This window comes from Clupea harengus, chromosome 14 (assembly GCF_900700415.2).
Source record: "Clupea harengus chromosome 14, Ch_v2.0.2, whole genome shotgun sequence".
Taxonomy (NCBI): Eukaryota; Metazoa; Chordata; class Actinopteri; order Clupeiformes; family Clupeidae; genus Clupea; species Clupea harengus.
Genome location: NC_045165.1, coordinates 13,143,910 through 13,158,909, shown reverse-complemented (window position 1 = coordinate 13,158,909; position 15,000 = coordinate 13,143,910). Strand labels below are relative to the sequence as shown.

Genomic DNA, 15,000 nt, shown 5'->3' with positions numbered 1-15,000 from the left:
CGAGCAGCATGGGGGGCCAGTGGCTTCATAGCTTGCTCTAAGCGTTATGGACACTTGGGCACAACAAATAGACAGAATGCCACACTGACAGAGGACTGGATAGACTGATGGACGGATGGACGGATTTGTAGAAAGATGTCCTCTCTGACTGGTAGTTTACGTAATCCCCCAAGAACTTTTTACACAGGATTTCTCCTCCCTGGACTACCACCAACATCATTCTTAATTTATTGAAAATAATTGCTGTTTTAATTGTTGTGTTTATTTTTATTTTTTTTTATTTTTTTTTTTTTGCTTTTTGTTTTTCTTGTCACAACAAATCAGCAACTCAGGCCAGTGTCACTTGCAGTGCATATGTTACCATGGTAACCAGTAGCCACCCTCATTGGAATGACCAACACTCAGTTAGCAGTGTGCCACAGTAGCGCTAGCGATGCTAACAGATAGCCAGCGTATATCTCTGTTTGGCAGCTTAGCTTCGAGAGGCAACAATTATAGTGTTCCACCTGGAGTGCACTGCAGTGCTGACGGGTCCTATAGAGAGTGTTGGCACCCCATCAACAGGCTGTTATGCTAGCATATGTTAATTTAGCGTGTGTAATCTCAGTGGAGTGCATATGAGGATTAGCACTGTTGCATTAGCATGGCAGCGCTAGCAGGGCTAATTGGAAGAGATGACAGTTCTGCTCAGGAGCCACTTGAATCATGGGTCACTCATCCTTTCACATCCCTGATTTATTGTGTGTGTGTGTGTGTTTGTTTGTGAATGCAACCGTTATGTGTGTCTGCCTATGAATGTGTGTGCAGTGGTCTTTGGGAAAGCTTGTGTGTGTGTCTGTGTCCGGCAAGAATACTGACTGTCAGTGTTTGTAAAGCCATCTGCGAATCTCGATACGAATCTCTCTTGACTACTCTGAATAGTGGGAAAAGAAAACACATGCATTGCCATGCAAACACTAGCAACTCAAATGAGATATCAGAGAGCAGGTTTTTGCTTTCTGCCACTTTGGTGACATTTTGCTAAATTTGCCCTTGAAAGAGATTTTTTCATGTCATCCACCACACAAGATAGCATTTGTGTATGGGTTTGTTTGTGTGTCTCTGTGAGAGAAAGTAAGGGAGGGAGACAGAGAAACCCTCCCTGTAATTCTCCCTTTTTTGCCTTAATCTGTTGTACATTCAGTCAGGATCTTTTTTTCTTTCTTATCTAAAATCAGTTCCATTCTTCAGTAGCATTTTTCGCATGCTGGAAGACAGAAAAAAGATGCTGGAGAAGGCGGGCAGAAGAGAGATAGCGACCAGCTAGCGAGGGGAAATGAGACCTAGCCACTTATTTGTGGAAAAGGTTTTCTAAATGCCAGAAAGTCCTTTTTAGGTCACCAAACTGGAACACATACACACACACACACAAACACACACATGCAAAGTTCTACACTTGTTTTCAGCTTCTTTCCGCATCACAGTAAAGACGTACACACTCCATACTTTTACAGTTGCTTATCTGTGCTTATGTGCGTGTGCAGTCTGCAGTCTGTCTGTTTTACGGTGTAGTTGACATTTGGCCTCTGAGAAAATAGTTGTCATCTTTTTTTTTTATATATATATATATACATATATATATGTATATATATATAAGTTCTGCACACTGCTATGTGTGTGTGTGTGTAATGGTGCATGTTGGTGTGTTAGTGTGTCCCTGTGGCCGAGGGGTAGGGGTTTCGAGTGTGGAAAGGTCGCGACGAGATGTACGAACCGATCTGACATTCTGTTAAAAGGACCAAAGAGGGGAGACGGAGGTTGGGCGCCATCCAGCTGTGTGTGTGTGTGTGTGTGTATCTTTTTAAGTGTGTGTCTATGCATTTGTGCAACTAAGCATGAATGTGTGAACCTGTGAGTGCGTTGTAGTATTCAGAATATACACTTCTGCTCATGAACAAACAGGCAAAGAGTAGGACTTGGTTTCCCATAGTTCATAGCATAGGTGACATGATTCAAGTGGCACAGGTGGAGGGTTGTGGCGAACGCTCAGGCCACCACCAGAGACAGGATATGATACCCAAGAAACAGGAAGACATGAGTCACGTAGGCAGTCATCTCTCCACAGGGAGTGTTCTCATGTTGCCATGGTAATAGGAGGTTTTGTTTTGTCATAAAGGTCTAATGGTGTATATCCATACGTACAGTCTGGGTGAGAGAGAGACGTGGTACATGAGGGGTTTTCCTAAAATACAATTCTGGTACAATTTGCTGTGGTTAAATTCAGCACCAGACTAGCATTTCACTAGTGTAACTCCTAAATACACTCTAAAACACACACACACACACGCACACGCTCATTTACATGCATGCAACCAAGAACTGCTCCACCAAAAGAAAAAAAAAGCAGAGTTCTTGTCAGATTTCAGGAAACTGCGATTACCCGCAATGCTGTTCATCTTCTCTCCCAATGCTGTTTGTCTCCTGAAGCCTCAAAGCCCTGCGCCCTCCGCCCTTTGGACAGTCTGTGTAGATATTGAATGGGTAGGATGTGAATATGTATAATTTAGCAGCCACGATGCTGGTATCTGTAAATACTGAGACTGTAATGTGAATGAGATCGAATCATGCACCAAGGTTGCAAACAAGTCGAGCTCGTAGCAGCTTTTTATATGTGCGAGTACAGCAGCAACAGCTAGATGGATGAAATATTGTGATGAATTACTGCAAAGATAAAAAAAAAATATGAACATAAAACAAACCTGAGGATTATAACTGACCTTGTAATTATGAATGTACATACAGAATGATATAGAACATTTTTTGTCTATAATTAAATGTTAAAATGAATGCTGTGCCTGTGTTTTTAATCTCTGTGATTTCATTGATGTGTGCGAGTGTGGATTTCAAGCCCTAGACCAACAGTCACAGTGGGTGTGACTGAATAGAGTAAGTCTGAGAGAGAAAGGAAGTTCTCTCCGATCTTTTAATTAACCCCATTTCTCTGAAGCTCCTTCCTTCCCTGTTCAAGATCAACAACAGCAACATGTGCTAAGTCAGATTCAAGCTCTGCGTGTTTTGTTTTATTTGTGAGCGTGGTGTTAATTTAGTGTCAATAATGTTAACACTGTGTTATATTTAACACGGGGCACTTTAGTATAACATAGATAGTGTAGAAGACATAATCATCCTCGTCTACAACAGCAGTTTGTGAGCACTGTGGTTGGAGAGGGAAATATGCTTGGGCTGGGCTGGGCTGGGCTGAGCTGGGCTGGGTTGGGTTGGGTTGGGTTGGGCTGGGCTGGGCTGGGCTGGGCTGGGCTGGGCTGGGCTGGGCTGGGCTGGGCCGGGCCGGGCCGGGTTGGGTTGGGTTGGGTTGGGCTGGGCCCGCCACGGCTCATCTGAGTGTAATTGGTCCGGTGAAGCCCATCAGGCTGAGCCGGCCGTGTGGATCTGCGGGACCCGCTGCTCTCTCCTGTGCCGTTGTCATTATCCTGTGACAGGAACACGAGCCACCAGCTGCTGCCGCCGCCTCACCGGCACACCGGCACACCGGGAGCGAGAGAGACATTGACGCCAGTCCCTCTGCTCTCCCTCTCTTCCTCTCTCTCTCTCTCTCTCTCTCCCTCTCTTCCTCTCTTCCTCTCTTCCTCTCTCTCCCTCTCTCTTTTCCTCTCTCTCCCTGCCGACTCTGATTGGGTTTTCACACTCTTTAGTTCATAACAGACAGAGTTAAAAGAGCCAGGCTTAACCGTTCCCCTTAGTGTCACGCCAACATTGAGGTGTGTCCACTTGTCTCTATTCCTCTCCGGTGTCGTGTTTGACTAGGCGTGCTCCTGCTGGGAAAGCACCGCTCCACCCGCCTTGTCCTCCTTGTCCTCTCGCTTCTAGGCAATGACCTGTGGAAATGAATGGACTTCAGGACTGCGGGGATGGACTTCCTGAGGTGAACAGCTGTGTGAAAGAAAATGGAGGTTCTTTGACTAGGCCTGGTCGACTCAGTGTTGATGATGACAGAAAGCGGTCTCAGAATTCCGGGGCCTTTGTTCAACCAACAGCTGTGTCTGCTTATGAAAGTCTGATTCATAGTTACAGAAGGCCTACGTAGAGTCCATTTTGCACAAAGCGGCCCTCATCTAAATCCGTTCCTCAGGCCTTCAAAATGCTCTCTGCCAATCCAGTGTGTTAGGAGACTGGACTGTCCTCAGTGTTTTGAGGAATCCATTTTGTTGATTTGTTTTCGCTGGCCAAATTCAGTGCAGCCCCTTAACCCCACACAAATTGTACATAATAGATTAAATGCAATAGGAAGATGGAGCAGTCATTCTTGTGCAGTTGATTGAAACTGTCTAAGATTATTTTATGAATGCATACAATTGGTCAGTTCATTTTTGTCCCCACTTAACACAATCCGATACATTTTAGCCTTTATTAGACAGATTGGCGGGAAAGCTCTTGACAGGTTAACCTCAATCAAATATTTCTGTCCACTCTTAACTTATTTTTTTACATTTAATTGACTGGTGTTGATAATTCCACTGGTTCTGGTCTCTTGAGTTAGCAAGGGAAGTATCTAAAGTCAGCAAAGTATATCCCGGTATGAGTGTATGTTACATTAGATAGATATTGCCGATCAAGGACATACATTTTAATCCCAGCATGAACTACTGAGAGGATGAAAGCGAGGCCACCAGCACAGCAGCTCTCCTCCAGAGCACATCCTTAACCCAGGGGGGATGTCAGTCTCTGTGTGTGTGGGGGGGGGGTGGAGCGAGTGGCGCAGAGTGGGGGTCTGGCGTTAGTAGCCCAGTAATTAGCATGGCGAAATGGCTTTGTACCTGGGTCAAATGGAAACCTGTGTGCTCCTGACCCTGGAAGGCTAACAGTTTGACACTAGTTAATTAAAGGAACTGATTGATTTTAAAGGTGGCCCAATGCTCAAAGCCCTGAACCACACTAGTATAAAATAAAACATCCCACATAGCAGCTCTAGGATCCAGATCCATTTCTCTCTACAACTATAACTTTTTATCCCTCCCCCCCCTGCGCCCCCCGTTAGGAGCTGCAGATTTGGGCTATTTATGGATTCACTCTTGTGTGTGTGTGTGTGTGTGTGTGTGTGTGTGTGTCAATATATTCAAGGCCCTGGTGATGACTTGATCGGTAGCAGTGAGTGAGGCTACAGACAGGCAGCCTAAGACACATGCCAAGCTTTAGAGGGACTCCCCAGGGGTGTGTTCAGCGCAATCAAATCAATCCTGTTCACTTCAGCTGTACGTTACCACCACCCCTCCTCTCCACACACCCAATCACAGCTTTAACGGCCAGCCTCTCCACGCACCCAATCTCTGCTTTAATGGCCAGCCTTTACATTCACTCCTGTGCACACACATCACCCCCCACCCCCATGATTGTTTACTATTTCATCCAGCCCTGCTCTCGCACAGCGGCTTTCATTAATGATCGACTTTCTGATGAGTCGATGACTGAAAAGCTAAAGCTCAGTCGGTCTCTGCAGAGGTATTGAAGTAAAAAAAAAACAAAAGCAAACAAATAAAGATGTAATACCCCTGTGATGCCTGTCAGAGCATTGTGTGTGTGTGTGTGTGTGTGTGTGTGTGTGTGTGTGATATGTTGAATCCTGACTGAGTTTGATCTCCTGCAGAGTGTCTTTGCTGCATAAGAGAAATCCCCCACACGCCAAACTTCACACAGCTGGCTGGGGTTCAGGCTTTGCAGCTGGAAGGTAAACAGGTGCGGTTTGAACCTTTTATTTTTTTCCTCCCCCCTACTTCCCTTATGCCATCCACCAACGTCCTCCATGTTTTAAAATGTCACTGCTAGAGTGGAATAAATGGAAGAGCTAAGAAAGCAATCATTTTTATTCTGCCCACAGGTAGTGTTGTCATAGTGATGGTGAAACAGTCCTGGTGCAGGTTGGGGGACAAAGGTGACTTGGAGTGGGGGGGGGGGGGGGTTACATCAAATATTAACATTGTGCTTTGACCGTGGAGGAGCTCTCCTACAGTCGTGATGAGATGAGATAAAGGCCGTGAGGTTTGACGCCCATGGACGGGTGACCCCCGGCGACCTCTGGTGACCCCAGGGGTCATGATGAGGATTATATTCTGACTAATGAGCTTCACCGTTGAGGCGGCGTGTCTTTCATGTCCTGACATCCGTCCTCCCACACGTGCAACGCCGGCGATTAGCCAAAGCAAACCACACCGACCGAACGTCTAGCTAATTACATCCGCTGTCATGATATACCCTGACCCCCGAATCTTCTGAGCGTGTGATGGGGATTTAACACTGACATACACACACGCCTTGCCATTCATTGTATTGCCTGTGCACACAAACACACACACGCATACATTCCTCTAATTTGTAATGGACTTATCTTCATTGGGGTGGTTTGAATCCGAGTGGAAAGGGACAAGCACAAACGTCAGACAGAGGTATCGCTATTGGCTATTCCAGCTTATCTGTTCATGCAGACGCCTGATAACATTAGAGTGGCTTGATTGAAATTATGCAGCCGCAAACAATGATTACCTCAACTGATTGCCAAGAATCTTGACATTTTTTGCAAGCGTTGGTAACTTCAGATAGCTATATTCACTTCACATTTCTGGAAAATATAATAATAATAATTTCTGGAAATATATAATAATACCAGTAAAGTTTTAGAAATGATTAAGGGTGTATCAAACCAACTTTTCAAAGTAAACAGAGAAATGCTGCTGGTAATAGTATGTTCTCACTATTCAGTAGCTTTATTTCCCACAGAGCCTAACCTGGGCCTAATGGAAGACAAATGATATAGCTCCTCTCGATAAAGGGAGATTTAAAAGGCTCAAGGACTTCAGGTCAGTTGCATAATTCATAAAGTTTCGAAAAGCATGTACTTTTAGCCACTTAAGAATCCCTCCAAAGCTGAACTGAAACTTAAAGAGTTGGTGCATTATGGTGGTTGGTACAGGCTGTGTGCAGTCGTTTGGAAAGACCACACAGTTTCATGATACTCTTTGTAATGTACAAACAAAATGTATAGCTGGATGCATCTTATGACATTATTTACTATTTACTCTTCTACCAGTAGTTTTTTATTCGTTTTGCAATTGTATATTACATTTGAAATATTAATATCACTGATTTGACTGCAGCCTTATTATAAAGTCGTTTAAATTCATTTTGTCCTTCATCATTCCTCAATACCAATACTCAAGGCTCAAATGAAAACAATTTTAGAATGTTTGCAAATGTATTAAAAAGGAAAAACTGAAATATCACATATAGCCTTTGAGCTACACTGGGCATTAGAGTACAAACGACTGTATGCCGCCTTTAGATCTACCTTACCTAGTGTAGACAGCATGCACAAGCAGAAATACAGACGACTTGGAAACTCAACCGCTGCAGCCCATCAATGTAATATCAAGTCATCGACACTTTCCTGGTCACTGCTGCCTTCTAACATTTCCTGTGATAAAACAGCAGTGCACTGTCGGATTCTCTTTCATGATCACATGATCACTCTGTCGTACTCCACCAAGGCCTTTCATATTGGACTGGTCGGGTTAAGTGGAGCACTTCTGGTTCACTGTGCAGGTAGGCGTGGCCTAATGGTGCAGCACTATGGAGCTCCAGGCCCTGTACAGATAGTCTTCTTTGCTTATAGTCCAGGCAAAATAGCGTTTTACGACAGACTAATTGTAAAATCATTTTTTTCAGCATAGATCATTTCTATGAGGTGTCCAGAACAACATACTTAATAAGGTGTATTTTTGCCATGCATTATTAGCACACATGTCAGATTGATGAGAATTAAACATATTTCCTCAACTAGGATTTATTTTAGTATGTTGTTCTGGACACCCTATAGAAATGATCTATGCTGAAAAAAAATATTTTACAATTAATTCTATTTTTGGCTCCAAAATGGGTTACTTTGCCTGGCCTATTAGGAAGGTTCCTAACTGAGCAAAATGGCCGAGAAGTATCTAAGTGGTGAGAGCTGCTCGAATTTCCTGAATGCTTAGGAAAGGTGCTTCAATGCTTCCTTTCGTATCTCTTTTAGCATAGGGTACACTTGGAGCACCCTTTACAAAAGGAAAATCCCCACAATTCCTTGCGGCAGCTACAACAACCCAATCAACAACCGATCAACGTGAGTCCGGTCAATAATATCCGTCTTCGCCTAATTAGGAGCCTAGTGTAATCGGTAGTAATGTAGTCGAATTCTCGTAGCACCGCAGTTGTCTTTTCCCGAGTCCTACTTCACATCTTTCCTTGATCTCATGACGTTTTTTATCTAGGTTAAGGAAACATGGTTAGAAAAAGATGATAGGGCAGACTATCAAACTGCAGCCCCAGTCAAAAAGGCATATTTATTTAAGTATTCAGACCCTACTATGACCCTTGAAATTTATGTCAGGTACCTCCCATTCCTCTTGATCATCTTTGAGCTGTTTCTACACCTGTGATAGATTCAGTTGATTGGACATTATGTGGAAAGGCACACTAGCAAAAACCAAGCCATGGTCGAAGTAACAGGCTTGTGAGGAGGCACAGATCTGGGGAAGGCTACAAAAACAATTCAGCATCACTGAAGGTTCCCAAGAGTGCATAAATCTTAATTGGAAGAAATTTGGAACAACTTTCAGAAGGACAACCATCACTGAAGGTTCACCTTCCAACAGGACAATAACCCTAGGCACTCAGCCAAGCCACTGCAGAATTTGTAAAAAAAAATTCAAAAATGCTGTTTTTGCTTTGTCATTATGGAATATTGAGTGTAGGTTGATGAGGGGGAAATTAATTTAAACCATTTCAGCAGAAGGCTGCAACATAACAAAATGTGAAAAAAGCGAAGGGGTCTGAATACTTTCTGAACGCACTGTACAAGTATTAAACAAATCAGTGATATTTATAATTCAAATGTTATATACACTGTCAGGTTTGATGCCATTTTCTAGCCTGAGAGATGCGCAATGGCTTACCTTGCTTTGGCTTTGGCCTCGTCCACATTCAGGGATACCCACCAGATAGAGGTTGACTTGGCAGGAGAAAGCAGATTGTTTCTTTTTCACATGGACATTCACTCATGACCCTGGTGCAGAATTGAAACCTTGAAACCATGAAATGAAAATTAATTCCAGCTGTCTGCCCACACTACTTCTACTTTTTTATTTTTAACCTTTAAATTCATCAACATTTTAACAAGTCTGTTTGGCGAGGTCAGACAGCATAGAACATTTAATGAAAAGCAACCAAACATAAATGCATATTCTGTTGATTGAAGCCATGAGAAAAGGGGCTTTGCTTCACTCACTGTTAATCATTTGTATAAATCAGACATATTTTATATAATTCAGACAAGTAAGGCAACATGTCCATTCAAAATCTCTCAGTCATTAAAATTATGTAGATGTTGTGCATTGATTGAAATGAATATGTTCACACGAATTGATGTCTTCTTTAGGCAGCTGCAATGTGCAGTTGCCTTCAGGTACTGGCTAAGTACTATTTCATATCTAGTTTGAATGTAAACTCAGTCACACATATCTGGGTAAATATTCCAGAATAATTCTAAGTTTTTTGCCTGCTGCCAATGCCAATAATGCTGAATGTCGGGTGCCGTCAGATGAAGGAACAAATCAAATATTGGTTAAGAACTACAATGAAAACTTCTAAGTCACAGGAGTTTTTTGTGAACTTCTCTGCAATAGCTTTGTCAGTGTGGTGTAGCTTATCCTTCAGGGGAAACCACTTCCTCCTCCCCTGGTCAGTGCTTCTGGTCTGGGCCGAGTGACCAGCATGTGGCCTTGTATTCTTCAGCACGCCACCAGTGCTTAGAAAAACAACACTCTCTTCAGCTGCTGTCTGAGAACGCCCTGAAACCTGACAAGGCCATAGCTATGTCTAGCGTGTATGTGGAAAAACTGGATGTTTACATGCTTCAGCAGTGCTTCACATATTCACAGGTGTGTGTGTGTGTGTGCTCAGATAAAAACAAAACAGACACACATTTTTGTTTGTATATTATCATCTGGCAGCTTTATTTTTCAGGAGATAACAGATACCAAATCCACACACTCTTCCCTCACACACTACTGACCACGTGAATCTGATTGGACAGAAGTCTATGGAGCGGGAGGAGGTTGTTATATGAGAGACCCTCCCCCCTTTTGTGCTTCCTCATGGGAAATTGAGTCTTTCTGAGATTCAGGAAGGAAATACGGTATCTGTTCAGCTGTCCAATCACCGACTGAGTTGCACTGGAGGATTCCGTTGCATCCTACCTGCCTGACCCCCCCGGGGATCCAGGGGTCGGTGCGGTCGTTTCCATGATGACAGCAGTATGTGTCAGATGGTGAGCAGAAAGAAGGAGGTGATCGTGGCTGTGCCTCTGTCTCTCTAACTCTGTCTGTGCTTTTTCTTCAGGTTCACCACAAGACGACTGAACGAAAGAACGACAACAACAACAACAACAAAAAAAGGCGAGGAATTTAAGCAGTCAGTCACTCTCTTCGCGTGGGCATGAATGTGAAGTCTTTGAGGCTGTTTTTTTCTTCTTTCTCTTTTTTTTCCCTTTTTCGCTCATCGCCTCCAATATGCCGTCAACTACCCCAGTGTTAAGCGTATCCCAGCGACGCTATGGAATGTGGTTGAGTCATTTCTCATTTCTCACGGTAAATCCGCTGCATCTGCGAGGCTCCGCCACTCTCCTCGTTGTTTGTGTACAGGTCTCCCAGGCGGCCATCCTTGCTTACCATCCATGTTTGTGCAATTACAGATCTGTCTAGCCGAGCCGAGCCAAATCTGAATCCCTTCTTCCCCCTCTTCAAGCAGACACCCGGGCACTTCACACAAGGATCTCACTTTCAGCTTTACAATCAGTAGCTGTCTCAGCTTCACATCTTAAATAAATCACCCCCGTTCAAAGTCGATGCTCAAAACTCTGAAGTCATTAACACACTTAATGTATTCAAACGGTTGCAGCGTGTTGGTGTGTGCTAGTGTGATTTTCCCCTCTTTGCAGTGTTTTTAATCCTAGGTTCAGAGGTGATGCAACCATTTAGACAGAAGGGGGTTGGGTTTTTATGAAAATAGATAGCCTTTGTCTTCAGAGCCACTGGTGAGTCCATCCTCACCCTTGCCTGTGCAAGAGGGACCTCGCAAAGACACTCGCCATCAACAACACATGTCAATACATTTGTGTAGGGCAACATAAACACATAGATGCTAGCATGTGACATGTGTGTGTGTCTGCATGTGTGTGTCTGCGTGTGTGTATGGATACAAGATCACGTTGTCTGGACCTGTCTTGGTGAATACACTGGTGCCCGAGCCGATACATAATATCTCATCACATGAAAAATAAAACATCTAAAATGATTAGAGCAACTTTAGAAAAAGTAATTCTGTACAGTAGCGAGAGAGTTAAGACACACTCTACAACTGTCCATTGCTTTAGTGTGAGCTGCCTTTGAGTCCACCTCTCTCTCTCTCTCTTACACACACACACACACACACAAATATATACACCAATGCTGACAATAATGTATAACTGTTCCCACTGGATAGCTTTGTATACATATGTCTATGTGTGTAGTGTTTGTGTGTGTGTGTGTGTATGTCTGTGTGTGTGTGTGTGTGTGTGTGTGTGTGTGTGTGTCTGCCTGCCTGCTTCAGTGAGGGTGAAAGCTCATGTTTAAGTGAAGGTAAAGAAGTCGCTGTCTGGGGCATCAGTCAATACTTCAGTTCCTCAAATCGCCATCTCTCTCTTTCTCTCACTTTCCTTTGTCACTCTTCCACAGTCTTCCATTCCTCTCTTCACACTCTTTCTGTACTCGCAAGGGGCGGTGAAAAGGCAAAAGTTCACAAACAAAGACAATTATGAAATGAAGGTGAATGCGAGACACACACACACACACACACACGCACACACACACACTTCGGTTTTCCCATGCTCTTCCCAGTCTACTGGTGTGTGCTGTCATCGTATCCCATGGTGCCTCAGTGAAACCAAAGCAGGAGCAGGAGAGGGAGGGGCCAGGTGCTGAGGGGGCCATAGGCGGAGTCAGCGCTGTTGTCCGGGAGACCTGGCGATGGAGGTGAAGAGTCGTCTCCCCACAATCTGCCCCTCTCATTCAGCTGAGGAAGGGAGAGGGAGGGAGAGAGAGAGAGAGAGTTAGGTATAGAAGGAGTGAGAGAGTGAAGGGACGGAGGAAAAGAGGAAAAGAAGGGAGGTAGGAAGAAAAGAGTTCAGAAAGGGATGGAAAGTCACAAGGGAGACACAAATAGACAGCACAAGTGGGAATGAAGAGGGAACGAGAGAGATAGAGAGAAAAAGAGTGGTAGAAAATTCTATTTAAAAAGAGCCAAACAGGTTCTTCCCTTTTAAGCAATTTCTCTTTTTGCTTCCAACACCCGACTTTACCCTCTCCCTCCTCGTCTCTCTCTATCACTGCAGTCATACATCACTCAGGCAGGCTGGGCTCACACACACACACACACACACACACACACACACACACACACACACACACACACAAACTCACTCTCGCTCTTGGCTCTTTCTTACACCCACACCCACACACTCTCTCATGCCTCTCTCTTAAACATATACACTCACATCCTCTCTCTCAGCTCTCTCTTACACACACATACCCATGCACACTCTTTCTCTCTCTCTTTCTCTCTTTCAAACTCTCTTACCCTCATTCTCTAACTCTCCAACTCTCTCTCATTCTCTCTCTCTCTCTCTCTCTCTCTCTCTCACACACACACACACACACACACACACACACACACACACAGACAAACATTCTCTCTCTCTCTATTTCTCACCCACACGGGCACACACACTTTTTCTCTCTCTCTCTCTCTCTCTCTCTCTCTGTCTCACTCACACTCACTCACTCACTCACACACACACACACACACACACACACACACACACACACACACACACGTTCTGCCCTGAATAAACCACAGGTAAATCAGGAGTCCGCTCAGCTCCCCATGGGAGCACAGGCTCTACAGAACCTGTTAATTATTCCCTATTATTAAAACACTGTGCTTTTTTTGTCCTCTTACTCTATCCATCTCTCTCTCTCTTTTCTTCTCTCTCTTCTCTCTGGGTCTTTCAAATAGCCTTCATGCACTTGGGGAACAATTTGGCGATGCAATTTAAATGCGTTGCAAATTCAAAAAGCCTTTTTGCGCAAAAATTACAACAAATAAGCAAATCAATACAAAGACGCTCTATCTATCTTTCTTCTATCTGTCTTTTTGTTCTCTCTCTCTCTTCCTCTCTTTCTCTGTGAGAGTGTGACAGCTCACCTGTGTAGGAATCTGAGCACTCAGGATGTTCTGCTCTGTTTCCATGGCAATGGCAGTTGTGGTGCTAACTGTTGTCCGTCGATGGTTGTGACTGTTGGTTGTCGGGGTGGTTGCAAGGTTGGTCGCGCCTGGTTGGTTGGGTCCATTTTTCTTGTCCGTCCCATTCCCAAAACCAAAGATGGCCTTCTCTGATTGGACAAGAGACACAAAAAAGCTGAGTCAGCTTAACCGCTATTGGCCATTCAGATCATCCTTTTAGGAGTCGATTAACATTACGAGGTCTACATGTATTGCTCTTAAATGTGACACTTTCAGGAAATCAACCAACCAATCACTCGCCGTCTTCACTTCCCTTTACAGATTGCCTGAGCGTGTTGAACAGCACTATGCAGATTACTCTTCCTCATCTGTTAAAGTAAGTCAGACTGACAGTGTTTTTATACAAACATGTCAAACTGCTGTCACTGTTCCTCTACATGCGTGTGTCGGCCCGGCTTGACTCCTCTCTGGGGGACACAGACTTGTGCTGACTTCCACAGTGTTGGTAAAAGGGCTCACATTGTAGCTGCCGTCTACCTCTATATGAAGAGTTACACGCCTTGACATTGACACCCTACGAGATGATTGCTGGGCCTCACTGCAAGCAGGTATGAAACATACACAGGAGGTATTTAAGGCTTTACCAGACATCTTTTCTGGAGCTGGATCTTACTAATGTTCCTTCTGAGGTGTACAGGTCTGCCTTGGTTTCATTGGTTGATTTGGTTCATTCGTCCTAATCCTAATCTCCTGTGTGAGTCAGTGTCCCACACTTCGTCCCTTTCTCTCTTATCTCCATTTCTTATAGGTCAGTATGGTGCTGATGCTGGATTTCCATGAGAAGGAATAATCACACTTTCATCCTATTTAAAAGAACAGTTCACACAGATTAACATGATTCGTCATGATCTATTTGACCTTAAGGGTGAGGTGTGTGTGTGTGAGTGTGAGAGAGAGAGAGAGAGAGACAGCAAGAGAGTTAGCAAGAGAGACAGCAAGAGAGAGGGAGAGAGACAGAGAGAGAGAGAGAGAGAGAGAGAGAGAGAGAGAGACAGAGACAGAGACAGAGACAGCAAGAGAGAGGGAGAGAGACAGAGAGAGAGAGAAAATGAGCATGCCCATACCGAGCAAGCTGCTGGTTTGCATATATATTTGAAGGTGTATAAGAGTGTGTGCACCCACATGCCATCCTGCTGGTTTGCATATATATGGGAGTGTGTGTGTGTGTGTGTGTGTGTGTGTGTGTGCAGCAGATATCAGTGTGTGTCTGGGGTCATCTGACAGCTTGAGTGAATATGTGAATAGGTGTGTGTGGCCACATGCTGGGGCTACGGCTTTGCATATATATTTTACGGTGTGTGTGTACGTGTGTACGTGTGTACGTGTGTACGTGTGTACGTGTGTACGTGTGTACGTGTGTATGTGTGTACGTGCGTTCGTGAGTGGCATGACAACCACCCACGCGATGATGTGTGCAAACGATGCAAACTATTCATACATCAAAAACGCTTCCTTCCTCAGCCATCCATGTAGTAGTGAAGTGATCTGGCTCTTGTAGCAGAACAGAACAAGGTGTGTGTGTGTGTGTGTGTGTGTGTGTGTGTGTGTGGGTGTGTGTGTGTGTGTGTGTGT

At 44.3% G+C, this 15,000-nt stretch overlaps 2 protein-coding genes across 4 annotated transcripts in view; one reads left to right on the top strand and one right to left on the bottom strand.

The window, feature by feature from the left end:
• LOC105899554 (attractin) overlaps positions 1 to 15,000 on the top strand; it is an 88,913-nt gene that overhangs the window by 72,383 nt on the left and 1,530 nt on the right. Inside the window, exons 29-30 of one of the 3 annotated variants that reach the window (XR_004165061.2) lie at positions 1 to 754; positions 14,941 to 14,979. The exon at positions 1 to 754 is cut by the window's left edge and continues 273 nt beyond it. The gene's annotated coding sequence lies outside the window, so the exon portion shown is untranslated. Of the gene's footprint in view, positions 2,827 to 14,940; positions 14,980 to 15,000 lie in introns of those variants that run through there. The other 2 variants (XR_004165062.2, XM_031579819.2) reach the window with 2 other exon arrangements.
• Positions 10,010 to 15,000, bottom strand: part of gfra4a (GDNF family receptor alpha 4a) — a 105,331-nt gene continuing 100,340 nt past the window's right edge. Inside the window, exons 7-8 of the mRNA XM_031579820.2 lie at positions 13,330 to 13,517; positions 10,010 to 12,138 (exon numbers count right to left, since the gene is read on the bottom strand). Of these exons, the coding sequence (XP_031435680.1) occupies positions 12,001 to 12,138; positions 13,330 to 13,517 (326 nt within the window). The 3' untranslated portion in view covers positions 10,010 to 12,000. The remainder of the gene's footprint in view (positions 12,139 to 13,329; positions 13,518 to 15,000) is intronic.